The sequence below is a fragment of the Charadrius vociferus genome, unplaced genomic scaffold (genome assembly GCF_000708025.1).
Source record: "Charadrius vociferus isolate BGI_N301 unplaced genomic scaffold, ASM70802v2 scaffold225, whole genome shotgun sequence".
NCBI lineage: Eukaryota > Metazoa > Chordata > Aves > Charadriiformes > Charadriidae > Charadrius > Charadrius vociferus.
This window is the reverse complement of record NW_009648638.1, coordinates 354,933-369,824: the sequence shown is the minus strand read 5'-3', so window position 1 is coordinate 369,824 and position 14,892 is coordinate 354,933. Positions and strand designations below refer to the sequence as shown.

Genomic DNA, 14,892 nt, shown 5'->3' with positions numbered 1-14,892 from the left:
CCAGAAGGAATAGAACATGACACAAGTCACTTAATCTATGCAAAGTTATTTACAACCTCTGTCAACTAAACATTTTTGGCTCTTAGAACTCTGTTCTTCAGTGGCACAATTTTTAGTCAATTTAATTATGAAAAAGTCTACCATTTCAATGAGCAACTTGTAAGGAGTGAAAATTTAAGTATAATTTATGAACCAACACCCAACCTCTGAAGACAACAGTATCACCTCTTCCATATTGTTATAATTGCCTAATAAACCCCAAATTATTATGAGATAAAATAACTTTTTTGCTGTTCTTTGAACAGTACTTCTTCACGAATCCCTGAAGTCAATCTGCATCCCATGCAACCAGCATGCTAATTCATTTAAATATACAGAGCTGTTCACATCAGATGCTCCAACTTCACACTCAGTAACAGTCTCCAACATTTTCTAGTCTCACGTTGAGCAGCAAAGTGCAATTTGCTGCACTTTGCCCAGGTCCGTTATAAGCTGCTTTATACAATGTTTGAGCTGTGGGAGTCGTGCTAGTGGTTCTGGTGGTTCCAGCTCTCCTGTATAATCCAGCCAACTCTCCAAAACTGCAAAGAAAAACAGAACTGTCACTATTCCCGTTCTCAGCAAACAGATCACCTTAAGTGACAAAACAGGAATTCTTTAAATCTTTTGTGAATCTTGAGAGTGCAGTGTTTTTAACACACAGTATTTGAGAAATCAGACAACCAGGGTCCTCACACCAAACTTTGCAAATAGCCTTTGATACATAGCAAAATAATTCACTGGGGGGGAGAAGAGAAAAAAAAAACAAAACCCCCACCCAAACAGGTGTTCCTAGGAGAAGGAAAGCAAGGAAAACTCAGGACTAGATATTGTGAAATTTGGTGCTAAGCTTGCTCTGGAATTGATACAGATCAGAGGAAGGACACTGTGGTACAGGAAGTTTATACCATCAGAATACCCTTAAGATCACCATTAGATGCAACTGAAGAGCCTGTAACGGTAGGACTACACTAATGGAAGCAGCTTGCCGTTACAGAATACAATTGCCCAAGAGACAGAAGAACTGGGTAACAGAAAACGGAGATGAAATCCAAAAGCACAAACAGCAGACTAGTGCACAAAGAAAATGAATTCCTGCTCTAAAGCTTCTCAGCAGGAAACAAAAAACAGAAATAATACTGACCAAGAGACAACTAAGGTGAAAATGTAATAAGACCACGAGAAAGGTGGTCAGACTGCACTATGATGAGTTCAGGGGAAAGGACAGTACTGCCAAAGGAGACTGAAATGACTAAGACAGAACATATCTGCCAACCATTCTGTGATTCTGTGTGAAGAGAAGCAGCAGAGGCCATCACCACTAACTAGATCAACAGGCTAGTTCCACCTAAGGGCAGTATCTGCTGAAGAAGTGGTGGGCATCACCCAACTACTGATACATCCAGCCTTGAAATAAGAAAATCCCTGATCAGAGTACCAAAGCTCTGCGCAGCCCTCCAGCTCAACAGCAGACACAAGAAGCCTGACTTTTGCAAACCAGAGCGTCTTCATTTATGAAATAGGCATTATGACTACAGGCCTGACTGATCTTCATTACCTGAAATATTCCTTCAGTTGTTCAATTTTTCAGTACCTTACCAAACCACAAAGAGAGGACTCTTACTTTGCACAGGTCAGATTCACAATACACTTGCAAGAAAAGCTGCTGTTGTAACCACTACACAACCAACGGTCAGACTTAAAAACGTTAAGAAGAACTATCCTGAATTGTTTAATGTAACACAAAGGGTTTAGAAGTTTTTCTGTTAGTAGGAAAACAAATTTCAAGAGACATTTAAATAAAAAATTTGGAGGAGACAGGAAAAGACAAGAGCTTTGTGCACCAAAGAGGCCACCCAGAATAGGCTAACACAGCCAGCAAGCCCCTGAAAAAGAGGGGAGTTCAGATACACAGAAGAGCTATGGAAAATGACAAAAAGATGAAAGCAAAAAGACATGGAAGATATTCCACTACATCATCTGATGCAAGTATTTAGACATGTTCTCACTAGAACTTCTTCTATAAAATTCTACTCAGTTTAATTTGATCTCTGTTTTTAAATCCGCCCCCTCCAACATCAGCAGCATGTCTGTTTTCTGTTAGTGAATGCAGTAAATCTGACAAAGCAACGCTTATCTCTTTGTAGGTCTGCAGAAATAAATTCAAATTAACAAGTTTTGAACAGGTAGTTCAGTTAAATACAGTTAATTTTTGAAATAGAAAAGTGCTACCTACCATCTAGCTCCTTCTCAATGAAATCCATTCTGTGTATGACTTCATCTTGCAGAGATTCCACGTGAGCTAAAAGATTAAGCTGCCACTGCAGCTGCGAGTTCACTACTCCTTCTTTGTCTTTTTCCAGCAATTTCATTTCAATAGCTTCCTCTGGAGAGACTTTCTTAGAGACAGACTCTCTTACCTAGCAGAAATACACACATTAATATTCGTTACAGTGAAACAGAATTGGTGAGCCAGACTGTCTGGGTCCCTACAGTTACCCACACTAATTGCTCAACTAATCTTAGGCTAGTGGAGAAGAGAAGAGATCATGCACACATATTAAGGCAGTTTGGGCAGGAGGATCTAACTACAGACATGCTTTTACAGGTTTTTCCCTCAAGGAATCTAACCTCAATTCCGCTAAAACTTTCATTGAAGCATCTAGAAAAAAAATCATTACTACCACTTACAAAACTTGACCACATTGTCAGCAGTATTGATTCTACTCCCCTACTTTTTTCATCATTCTGCTGAAATACGACAGGATTTAGAAAAAGGCTCCTAAAAGACTGAAGAACTTAAAAATATGCCTTTCTGGGAAATAAAGTAATTTCAATTCATTTGCTAGAGAAGCTAAAAAGAACATAAATTACAGCATACATAAGTATGAAAGTAAGGAAAAAAATAGAAGGGCCAAAGCCCTAAACCTGGCTTCTGTTGTCAAGGACAACAAAAAAGTTTCTATAATATATTAGCAATAAAAAGAGGACTAAGGATAATCTCTGTCCTCTAGTAGACGGGGCCAGTAACATAGTGACCAAGAATGAGGAAAAGGCTGAGGTACTTAATGTTGTCTTTGCCTCAGTTTTCAGCAGTAGGACCAGTTATTCCCTGAGTACAGACCCCTGAGCTGGAAGACAGGTATGGGGAGCAGAATGAAACCCCTGTGGTCCAAAGGGAAATGGGGAGGGACCTGCTTCAGCACTTGGAGGTGCACACATCTGTGGGGCTGGATGGGATCCACCCAAGGGTACTGAGGGAGCTGGTGGAAGTGCTCACCAGGTCACTCTGCATCATTTATGAGCAGTCCTAGCTAACTGGGGAGGTCCCAACTGACTGGAGGTTGGCAAATGTGACACCCATCCACAAGAAGGGCCGGAGGAAGGATCCAGGGAACTACAGGTCTGTCAGTCTGATCTCAGTGCCAGGGAAGGTCATGGAACAGATCATCCTCAGTGCCATTACATAGCACATACAGGAGAACAGGGTGATCAGGCCCAGTCAGCATGGGTTTGCAAAAAACGGGTCATGCCTCACAAACCTGATCTCCTTCTATGACAAGGTGACCCACTTAGTGGGTGAGGGAAAAGCTGTGGGTGTTGTCTATCTGGACTTTAGTGAAGCCTTTGACAGCCTTTCCCCCAGCACTCCCCTGGAGAAACTGGCTGCTCACGGCTCGGATGGGCATACGCTTTGCTGGGTAAAACACTGGCTGGAAGGCCGGGCCCAGAGAGTGGTGGTGAATGGAGTTCATTGCAGTTGGCAGCCGGTCACGAGTGGTGTCCCCCAGGGCTCGGTACTGGGCCAGTCCTGTTTAACATCTTCATTAATGATCGGGATGAGGGGATGGAGTGCCCCGTCAGTCAGTTTGCAGAGGACACCAAGCTGGGTGTGAGTGTTGATCTGCCTGAGGGTAGGGAGGCTCTGCAGAGGGACTTGGATAGACTGGATCGATGGGCTGAGGCCAGCGGTATGGGGTTCAACAAGACCAAGTGCCAGGTCCTGCGCATAGGTCACAACAACCCCAAGCAGTGCTACAGGACTGGGGCAGAGTGGCTCGAAAGCTGCCTGGCAGAAAAGGACCTGGGGGTGTTGGTGGACAGCTGGCTGAATATGAGCCGGCAGTGTGCCCCGGTGGCCAAGAAGGCCAACAGCATTCTAGCCTGTCTCAGGAATAGCATGGTGAGCAGGACTAGGGAAGTGATCATCCCCCTGTACTCGGCACAGGTGAGGCCCCACCACCTTGAGTACTGTGTTCAGGTTTGGGCACCTCACCTCAAGAAGGACATTGAGGTGTTAGAGCATGTCCAGAGAAGGGCTACAAAGCTGGTGAAGGGTCTGCAGCACAAGTCTTATGAGGAGTAACCGAGGGAACTGGGGTTGTTTAACCTGGAGAAGAGGAGGCTGAGGGGAGACCTTATCACCCTCTACAACTACCTGAAAGGATGTTGTAGAGAGGTGGGGGCTGACCTCTTCTCCTTGGTGACAAGTGATAGGACGAGAGGAAATTGGTTCAAGTTATGTCAGGGAGGTTTAGATTGGGTATTAGGAAACATCTTTTCACTGAAAGGGTTATTAAACATTGGAAGAGGCTGCCCAGGGAGGGGGTGGATTCGCCATCCCTGGAGGTGTTTAAAAAAGGGTAGACATGGTACATGGTACTGGGAGACATGGCTTAGAAGTGGTTTTGTCAGGGTAGGTGAATGGTTGAACTTGATCTTAAAAGGTCCCTTCCAACCTCAACAATTCTACGATTCTATGGAAAAAGCTAAACAACTTTTTAATCTGTAAAAAAGGTGGTGAGTATTTCCCAGATGCTTTCTAACATCAGGCAAACTGTATTTCAAATGACTTGGCACCAACCAACTGAAGCAAAATTTTTGCATTGGGGTGTAGAAATAGGGCCTCCAATAGACCTGACAGTGAGAACAGAGTTGAAATGCTAAAACTAGAGTGCTCCAGTAGGAATAAGATACAGGACCATTCAATGGTGATTGTTCTTAAAAACTTAGTTCAGGCTCCTCTTTTTTTTTTCCCCCTACCATGAAATGCTGCCTGAAGAACCTGGGATTAATTTAGTCAATGTAACTATTAAAAAAACATAGGAACAAGATGGAAATAACTAAAAGCTGGAATATCAGTGTATTTGGTAGTATCTCACAGGCTTGCCCTGTTCCCGCTCTGTCCCACTGCTAGTGTTTATTTTTACAGTTAACACACATAAAAGTAAGCAGCAATGAACTGCCAGTGGACCGTAACACATATTCCACAGACAGTGCAGATGATTTAAGGTCAAGAAGTCATCTTCAACCTATTTTTTTTTTTAATTATTTGAAATGGACAAGTTGATCATGTCTATCGTTTTAATTCATATTGGCAACTGAACAGTATAGGAAAAAACTAAACACAAATAAACAAACTAAATACTATTAAAAAGGGTTGAGTTTTGCACTTTGCCAGGCAAACACATCCGCTATGCAGAGAGGGCTGTTTTAATACAAATACCTTAGAGTAATTGTGTTTGGGTTCATTTTCAATCTTGCATATTTCTCGGTCCAGATTCCAGCCAAATCTCTCTGACAAGGCATCATCACCGTTTTCCCTTATTCTATTCACTCCATCATCCATGGCTGAACCTCTCGTTTCCACAACCAGTCTCTGCTCTATGGCAGGGTAGTAGGCCCGAGGCTTCTGGTAACAGTGTTCACTTGTAATGTAGGATTCCTCCATGGAAGGAATGGTTGAGGGTTTCTCAACTGTCCCATTCCAAGTTCTGTAACTTGCCGTCTCCTCTTTGCAACAGTCTTCCTCAATGTGAATGATGTGCTTTGTATGAATTTTTTCATCCACCGTAATGTGCTTCCATGGATGGCACCAAAGCTTTAGGTCAGGATGTTCTTTATTTCTGTTCAAACATAAAAGAAGTAAAACACCCAAATTTAAACATCAAAAGTGACTGAGAAAACTATCCTATTACGTAAAGAAATTAAGAATATTTGAACCACTACATGCTTTAGCCATCATACTCAGTAAAAAAACCCAACCCAAATATTCTGAAATAATATAATTTCACTGACCTCAACTGTGAGTCTTTCTACAATGTTCTGTTACGTTCACTATTTTCATTTCTATAACATGGTATATAAGCCAAGTGTTGGCATTAAGAAAAAAACTAAAGAATAAATTTCAAATAGACACATACAACTTTTCACCAATGTTGCCCTTGAAGGAGCACTTTGCTTCAATATTTGCAATTTATTAACAGCATAAACTCATTTTCATTGAGGTATTTTTAGTAAGGTGAGTCAAGTACACTGAAGCTAAAGTCAGATTTTAACAATTTTAAACACCAGTAAAACAAAAAGAGCCCTTCAAACCACTCAGTTTAAAACTTTAGCCTGTCACTCCCCAAAATAGACTTCAAAATTCAATCCATTGATCTTTTATAACCCCCTAATAACAACAAAAACTGGGGACTTGAAGTTCTACACTACCACTGCCCTATTATTTTCGTTAACTTTCCTTTAAATCCCAAGATGCGGATAAAACTCTACTGCCTGGTACACCAAAATGCCATAGTCCCCCCACCCGCTTCTTATAAAAATTCTTATTATAATTGTTTTCAAATTGACTAATACATTATTTATTCCAGCAGCAGGGACAACTATAGGTATCAGATTCTTACATGGATATAAAAATAAAAAAATTTAGAGTGAGCGTTTTAACTGATACTGTCCTTTCGCAGTCATTAAATGTCAGACATTAAAACAGCAGTAAAAAGGAGAGCAAAGCAGAATCACTCTGCTTATCTTCAAAGGGTAGGCAGCTTAAATGCTATGGGCTGCAAGAACGCAGCAGCAACAAAACCTGACCCTAAAGCACCTGCTCTCAGCTGCACAGAAAGGGCGGGTCTGCCCCAAAACCCCACTCTGCACTTCCCTGCAAACAAAGGCAGATGGACTTACTCCATTAAGCTGATCCAGCTTTTCCAGCTGTTAGCCAAACCACTCAACAAAACACGACCATTTTACTTCCAAAGTAACTGCTTTCCAATCCGCTGTACAGTAGCTAAGGTTTCTTCGGTGTCTATCACAGGTAACTGCAGTTGGTACAACTGCTCAGACCGCTCTATGCAAGTGCCTCTACCTCCAGCGACCACATGTCTATGATATCCTCTGGGAGCAACCCTGAAGGCACGCATAGAAAAGTGAAAGCCAAGTATTCCTTTACCACAGCTTTCTACTCCAGCTCCACTGATACTCTCTACCTAAAAGCCACTACTTTGCTCAGCAAAGAGCAAGGAACAACTCTACAGAAAACTGAAAGATGATGCATCAGTAGCATAAGGATGGAAGTTTGAACACTTAATACTTGAGCAACCTTTTAACTATTGCCTTCTGATGGCTGGCTCTCCCTCCCATTGCACCAAAGCTGTCAGTGTCACCTCCGATGCTTTGCCACCTCCTTGAAATACTGAGCAACACTCTCCTAATAATTTCAGGCAGGTGTGAAATCATCTCCTCTCCCCTAGAGGATAGATCTGCTTCAAAAATATAGTCATTCTTCTAATTCAGCAATTTAAAAAATCCTTTCTGATGTATGTAATGATAAACAAGGGGTTATAGCTTTTAACAAGATGGTCCTAACAGGACCACACCTCATCTTTAATTAAACCAGGCCATCACACCAACTTCACGACAGGATAGAAAAGGAACAAAGTCTGTAACAAGCATCACATACTTGCCCAGTGCTCCATACCTTGGTACTACGCAAATCTCAATTTACTCTACAACTGGAAAGTCACAATCTAAAGTCTTGCTATTTAAGAAAAGACCTAAGGAGTGGTCTTACAACATTTATGTTCCACCCTCTCGAAAGAGGAAAGGGACTACTTACAGATCTGACTAAAGAATAACATAATGGGAAAACAAAAACTTATGTTAAAATTGCTACTCTTTTGCTTTAAGCATCATTCTGATGTTTAAGCATTTCAAGTACTGCTAGCGGCCCTACTGCAGCACTACAGATTAAAGTTAAGGGGAAAAGTTCTGAAGAACACTGGAAACACTAAAAGCTTTGCTTTCCAAATAGCTGCTGCTGTGCAATTTATCAACTAATAAATTATAAATATGGAATTCAATCAATTTAAAACTGCTGGATTTGAGTTAGAAAAAAGATTATTTTTTTTCAGTCATCAGAACCCAAGGATGACTTAAAACAGAAGAAGATGGAGAAAACTTGATTTCTACAGTGATTACAGAATATGGTATTTTGTCATATATATCCATAATAATCTGCAGAAAAATTAACTGCTACAGGTTGCTGATTAACTGCTACAGGTTGCTGAAAGTGCTGCTACTGCTCTCCCACTACAACAGAGCAACATATGCTGAACAAAAAGATTTTATTTCTGCTGGCAAAGCTGTGATTTAGAACTACAGGAATTGAGAAGGCAAGTGTTATAAGAATGTTGCCATGGGTTATATGCCTGTCCTCTGCTTGTTACTTCAATCTATTTAGGTGCTTTAGTTTTCTCCCTCTCTCCTTCATACTTTCCCAACCCTTCTCTACACGTAGTCAATTTATACTCAACACACTTAAATGGTTTTTAAGCAGCCAAGTCCTTTTCCAAGATCACATCAGCAATTCAAACTATGTTGTTATATACCCACAAAGCACAAAAATAAGTCAGAATTTCTAGTTATTTTTCTACTATTTGAAATCTATTTCACATTGAGAACATGCCAACTGATAGTTAAATACTGCTTACTGTAATATGCTCATCTTCAGCTGCAGTCCATGCAGTACTTCTATCACTCTCTGTACATCGCCAAGAAGTTGGTGAGTGGCTACTATCTTCTTGGCATTCTGGTGGGAATAATTTTCTTCCAAAAATGCTAAGCCATGCATGTGACCATTACTTAACCACTCCTTCTCATACCAGTACTTTAAGCTGGACCTCTGACCTAAAGCAACAGTAATGAGCATGTTAAAATGCAGCATTAACTATGGTATGTTAACATTACTAGTAGTAATTCTGATTATCTGAAAGTCTTGTAACAGCTTATTTGTTCTTATCAATAGTACCAATAAAGATTCTGTAATAGCAGACAAAAGCCTGAAGACATGAAACACTTGTGAAGTGGGAAGTGAGATGATAACCTCAGTCACTCAGTCAAAATCCTCTGCCCAACTGTAAAAGCATTCAGACCCCAAATTCCATCAAAGGACATCAACAAGAGGTAATTGCAGCTGATGCACAGAGAAAAGTGTATTTTTATCAGGGTATCACACTGTCTAGTAACCATGGTTATAACTAAAGCTACAGGTTGAATACAGCTCTCTGCAGACAGAAAAATGCAGCAAAAGGCAGTGAACTTCCCTTCTCCAGTGGTCTTATTTTTAAGTGTCATACATGTATTAGTACATTCAAAAGTGAATTTTAAAGGAATCAATGATGAGGTTCTGATGGAGAACTTGCCTAAGTCAAGCTAGAGTTAGCATTATTAATAGCCTAAGAGGTTTGAGTATCAACAGCTGAAATGAAATTATGTTAAGTGTGATAAATGCATCAGTAAAAGTAACTTAAGAAGCCAAGCAAAACAGTATTAGCAGGAAAGAGTGGAACTTGAGACGCTTGCTAAGTTGGAAAAACACAAACAAAAAAATCCAAGCTAAAAACCCAACAAAAGCCCCCACACACCCTGGAAAATGTATTGTTACAACAGATGTTCTCAGAAGACAGCTCAGCACCCTGAGAAACACCACACCATTCACTGCCTATATACAGCCCAGGCAGCGAACCTACAAAATCAGAGATAATATTGGAGCAGAGACTCAGAATGATATTCACAAAAAAAGTCTCCAATATAAGCAGGTAAATATTGACTAGAAGTTTTAGCAGTTAAGCAGAAGTTTAAAACAAAAAACCCAAAACCAAAAAGCAAACAAACAAAGAGTTACTAGGCGTTGGAGTAAGCATCGGGGATTGCAGTACATGCGCATCATGTAGCGTTGCTGCCCACATGACTAACTTTCACACAACGAAGCAAACCAACTCTCTGGAAGCCGTGCCGAGAAGTGAGCAGAACTTGGTCACAGGTGTTTATGTGCTTTTGGAAGGTAGCAAAATGGTTTCTGTATCATGCCCTGTATGAACATCCGTAGCCATAAAGGACACTTTCAAAGTTAAATTCAATACTAACGCTCTGTCTCATAAAGGAGCAAAAGCAAAGGAGTACGCTTGTAAGCACGCTCAGGCACTAGACTGTATAGGACACTACTCAATGTTTTGAGGCAAGACCTCCAAAAACTCTCAAAGAGAAACCAACACAGGTAAGAACAAGTTTTCAAGGCTGTAACCACTCAACATTTCAGGCAGATATGCTGTACCGAGCAAGAAATGTCCTAGGTGGGGCCAGAGACATTCCTGTCATACCTGTACTAACCACCCCCCATTTATTTTTGTATAAGAGAAGTTACCATCTGTGACAGAAAATGAAGTTCAGTGCACAAGAATAAAACCGTGAGTTTTAGAACTCCACGGGCATCTGAACACCACTGAGATTACCCAACTGAAGCCCACCCATGCACTGTTCACTTAGCGGTGTACTCAGGGACAGCAAGTGCTCTTTTTAGGTGCGTAAGCGTAACAGAAGACACAAAAAGAAGAAACAACGTTTAGGCAAGAGTAAGTGTTAACAAATCTCTTAAAAATCCCACTTGATTCCAAAAAAACCCTGTCTAAAAATGAGAGTTGGTACAGTTTTTAAGCATAATTACACTAAACTTGCATTTATTCCCAGTAATTTGAATGGTGCTATTACAAGTCCCAGCACTATACTGGGGAAAGCCCCCAAATAAGAGTTTGCTGAATAGCTATGCCCAGTTCTAAAAGCAATTTTGCAGATTCATGAAGTCCATTTAGCTCATTTCACGCCAACAGCAGATTCACTGAAATTGAGAAGCCACTTTTGCAGGCAAAAAGGTGGATATGTTTTCCTTTTCCAAGACAGAGGTAAAAATTAAGCCCAAATAAGAAAATGTAAGTTTCAGGATTTTCAAAGCAAGAGTTCATAAAAGTGATTAAACTAATTAAGCAGATGAAGTGTTAGTTGTAATCAGTTTTCACCAAAAAGCATTCTGATAAAGCTTCTTACTAAATACAAAGAGTTCAATCCTGATGGCACAACTTCATTCTTAATGTGCTCTTTAGTTACGTTGAAAACTAACTCAAATTGACACAAAACAAATCAAAATGTCTTGAAAATAGAAGGTTTAAATCCTGGATGCAAGATACTGTAAAAAACTTAGGTGTTAAATTATTTTACTACTTAGATAACTGAATGCAAGCACAGCCTGTCTTCCTTGCTTTGAGTACAAACATAAATATATCAACTACACAAATCAATGAGTTCAGCTACAAAAGAGTTGCTAGTTTTAAACAGCCAAAAAAGCAGATCCAAGTACGTATATAAACCAAAAAGGTCTTGTGATTATGCAAAGAGAGATCCCATTTTCTCATAATTTATGAACATGGACTCAAGCCTGAACCTCCTCCATTTCCACATTCAGCAAGGCTTTATAATTCATAGAGTAGGAAGTCAGAAGAGACCCACATAAGCGTAATTTTACCTGCTGCATAAGATGTACTAAGACATTTTAAAATATGTATTTAGGAGTAGAGAACATATTGCTTAATCAACCCTGACTATGTTACCCAAGATAATTTATATTTGTATTTATATACATGCATTGTGAGTGCCTTCCCGTAACAAGCCCTAGCACAGCACGGCTGTTGAGAACCAGCGAGCCTCTTGCTGACTTGTTTTAAAGAATGCGTGAGCCTGGTCTTGTTGGAGGAAAGCTGCAGTCACATCCCGCAAGAGGTGCCCATGAGGAGTTTTTGCTTAAGTTTCCTGAGTGCTTCTAAACTCATTTTCCATAGCCAGACAGTACAATCCTTATCACTGGCAAATATGTGACAGATGATCATCACAGTGAAAACATTCATTTCCATTCCTGTCCAGCTGTAAATTCCACAACATTGACTCACGTACTTTCACGTAAATTAAACTTTCCATATCTATAACTGAACTCAATTACCTATAATGACAGACACAGCTAGGGGGGAAAAAAAGTTTAATGTTTGCAATATATATATATATTAAAAAAACCTAATATATTTACTACATATATAAGAAGGTTCTGTAACCTTAAGTTTCTGTACCTGGAGGATCTCGGCAAATATAGCAGGTATATTTCTCAGGTACATTATCTTCCAGTAAACCCATACAGACTCCATGCTGCCAGCACAGACACTCTTCACACTGTTTGAAGTCAAGAAGTGCACATCAACAGAAATGAAGCCTACAGGAGCTCAATAAGATTACCTCAATTAAGAGACACATCATCTACATATTTTAAGACAAAAAGGTGTATTAATACCCACCCCCCTCTTCCAGCTACAAGCAAATACATTAAAGAATCAGACTACAATAAAATTTGAAGCCTTCCCACACATTTTTCACATGGATTTCTGGAGAATGACAACTACAAAGTACAAGCAGAGATCCTGAAAGGTGCAAAATGTCCCCTTTGGAGAGGAAAATCTTTCGTGAGATGCACGCACACATAATCAGGACAGAAAACAGTATGCAATCAAGCTTTCTTTAGCAAAATACATCAGGTTTTCTGAATTAAAAGATTTCCCCCACAAACAGTAAATCACATCCAGTTACAAAATCCAAGGGATATTTTACGTCACATAGGACCAGCCAATACTATGCTTTACTGATACTTGTACCTCTAACATTTTATCCGTTTCAAAGGTAGCTCTACTAAAACTAAAGTGCAGATGCAGTTGTACTAGCTCTATAAACTTCTGACATCCTTCCAAGTGTGAGCAATCATACTGGGAAAGCCTGAATATAATTTGGCACTACTTTAGCGCAGTTATGCTATTTAAAATGCAATCATTGTACTTAAAGCAATACAATTTTAGAACAGGAAAAAACACATCCACATGTTCTGTTTTAGTCACTTTCCCCACACACGCACTTTAACAAGCAAACAAAACTGCAACTGTAGCATAAAGATCACCAAAACATGGGACAAACCCCACAGAAGAATATTAAGTCGATTTTGATTTGAAACTGTGGCGTCAGTTCAGAACTACTATTTTCACAAGCTGTGAGACAACAGGTCATAACCTTTATTTCTCAGGGCACAAGCCAAAAGCTTAATGCAGAGATCTTGTCAATATTGGCAAATGTTTTCAAAATGAGCTAAACCAAACAGCAACTGCAAGCAATCTTAGATGGTGCTCTCCATGGACCTACAAAGATGGCAACTTGATAAACGTCTCATCTGTGTCTCACCACTTAGACCACTTCTATTAATGCTCTTACGTTCTGCCTTTCCTCAAGCTAAGAGAGACAGAAAGGGACCACCCATTTTTTTCATACCTCACTGTATTAAATTAGTGGTCTAGGTGTGGAGGAAACAGAAGCACTGGGAACACAGAATGGTGTTCAGGAAACAGGTTGCCTTACAAAATGGGTAAACAGCCCTAAAGCAATACGGAGACATCTTCAAAAAAGGCTGAGACCATCCTCCTTTCACAAAGACGATTAGTAGGAGCCAGAAAAAAGTGTCCTAAAACAAAGATGACACATTAAGAAAAATAGACTGTGTGCTAAAAATAAGAAGGGAGCTCCTGGGCGCAGTAACACTTGCATCCTAGAAATCATGCCATATGGCACAGAGATACACTCAGTAATTTGCCCAGAATTCTAATGAAGCATTCCAACTTTTTTTTATTTTACTCAATTGATAGTCAAATATCCACCCCATCTGCATGTTCTCCTTCACAGCTTGGCTGCCAGGCTACAGGCTATTGCTCTGGACACACACTACAAAGAAGGTACTCCCTGCCCAGGCAGTAGTAGGGAGATTCTAAGCAAGCCAAATAAGAGATTTTGAAGAGGAAAAACGTGCATAGTTGTGCAATGATATTTAAATCCAAGTTCAAGTGTGAAAGAAATAACCGAACCCAATGGACATGTATTTAAAGCAGCTTTCATCTACCAGAACAAAAATATCCCAAGTCCATTTACATCCATCACCTCCAAAGGCCACCAAATGCAGCCACAGAATTCTCTACATCACACACAAATTCACCAATGTTTAGGTATTAAAAGAAAAAAAACAAAGCACCAAAACAAAAAGGAAGGGAAGGGACAATGACCTTTTGTCTGGACTTCTCTGGGCCCCAGCCTTACCCTAGGAAGGGAGTGCCATGCCTTCAGAAGCACAACACGGCAATGCTAAGCTATGACTTTACACAAGCTTCACAGTAACCTCCTTGCAAAGTTATAGAGACCGGAATGAAACAGCATTGACCAGGGATATATTATTTTTTATACTTTTTTCCAGTTTTAACATCTACTAAGGCAGTTAATTTTTTAATTGCAAAACCATATTTTTAATATGCAAAACCATATTTCTGTATCCCAGTGTAATGAATGGTATTCTTGCACAAATTGCTTGAGAAAATTTAAGGCAAGTTCAAGATAGAGGAAGAGTTTTTTGCAAAATTTCTAAGCTGAATTTCTGGGGGTTTTATTATTAAAGACCTAAATGGAACAAACTCTCGGTTTAACTGTGTAAGAGTTTCATTAACCTTAATGGTCCCTGACCTCTGAGGAAAAATAAAGGTGCTGCTTGTGTTTAAAACTAACATTTTTTTCCTCATTATTTCCAGATTTAGGACATTCATGGAAATGAGCGCAGCTCAAAGAGAAAATTACTTACCATTCTCGCTCTTGTAAGAGGGCACCATACATGTATCC

At 40.0% G+C, this 14,892-nt stretch overlaps 1 protein-coding gene across 1 annotated transcript in view; it reads right to left on the bottom strand.

Annotated features, from left to right (window-relative positions):
* Positions 1–285: 285 nt before the first annotated feature.
* The window catches only part of PHF20 (PHD finger protein 20), a 57,315-nt gene continuing 42,708 nt past the window's right edge, over positions 286–14,892 (bottom strand). Inside the window, exons 13-17 of the mRNA XM_009886320.1 lie at positions 12,270–12,369; positions 8,811–9,006; positions 5,546–5,945; positions 2,276–2,459; positions 286–581 (exon numbers count right to left, since the gene is read on the bottom strand). Of these exons, the coding sequence (XP_009884622.1) occupies positions 439–581; positions 2,276–2,459; positions 5,546–5,945; positions 8,811–9,006; positions 12,270–12,369 (1,023 nt within the window). The 3' untranslated portion in view covers positions 286–438. The remainder of the gene's footprint in view (positions 582–2,275; positions 2,460–5,545; positions 5,946–8,810; positions 9,007–12,269; positions 12,370–14,892) is intronic.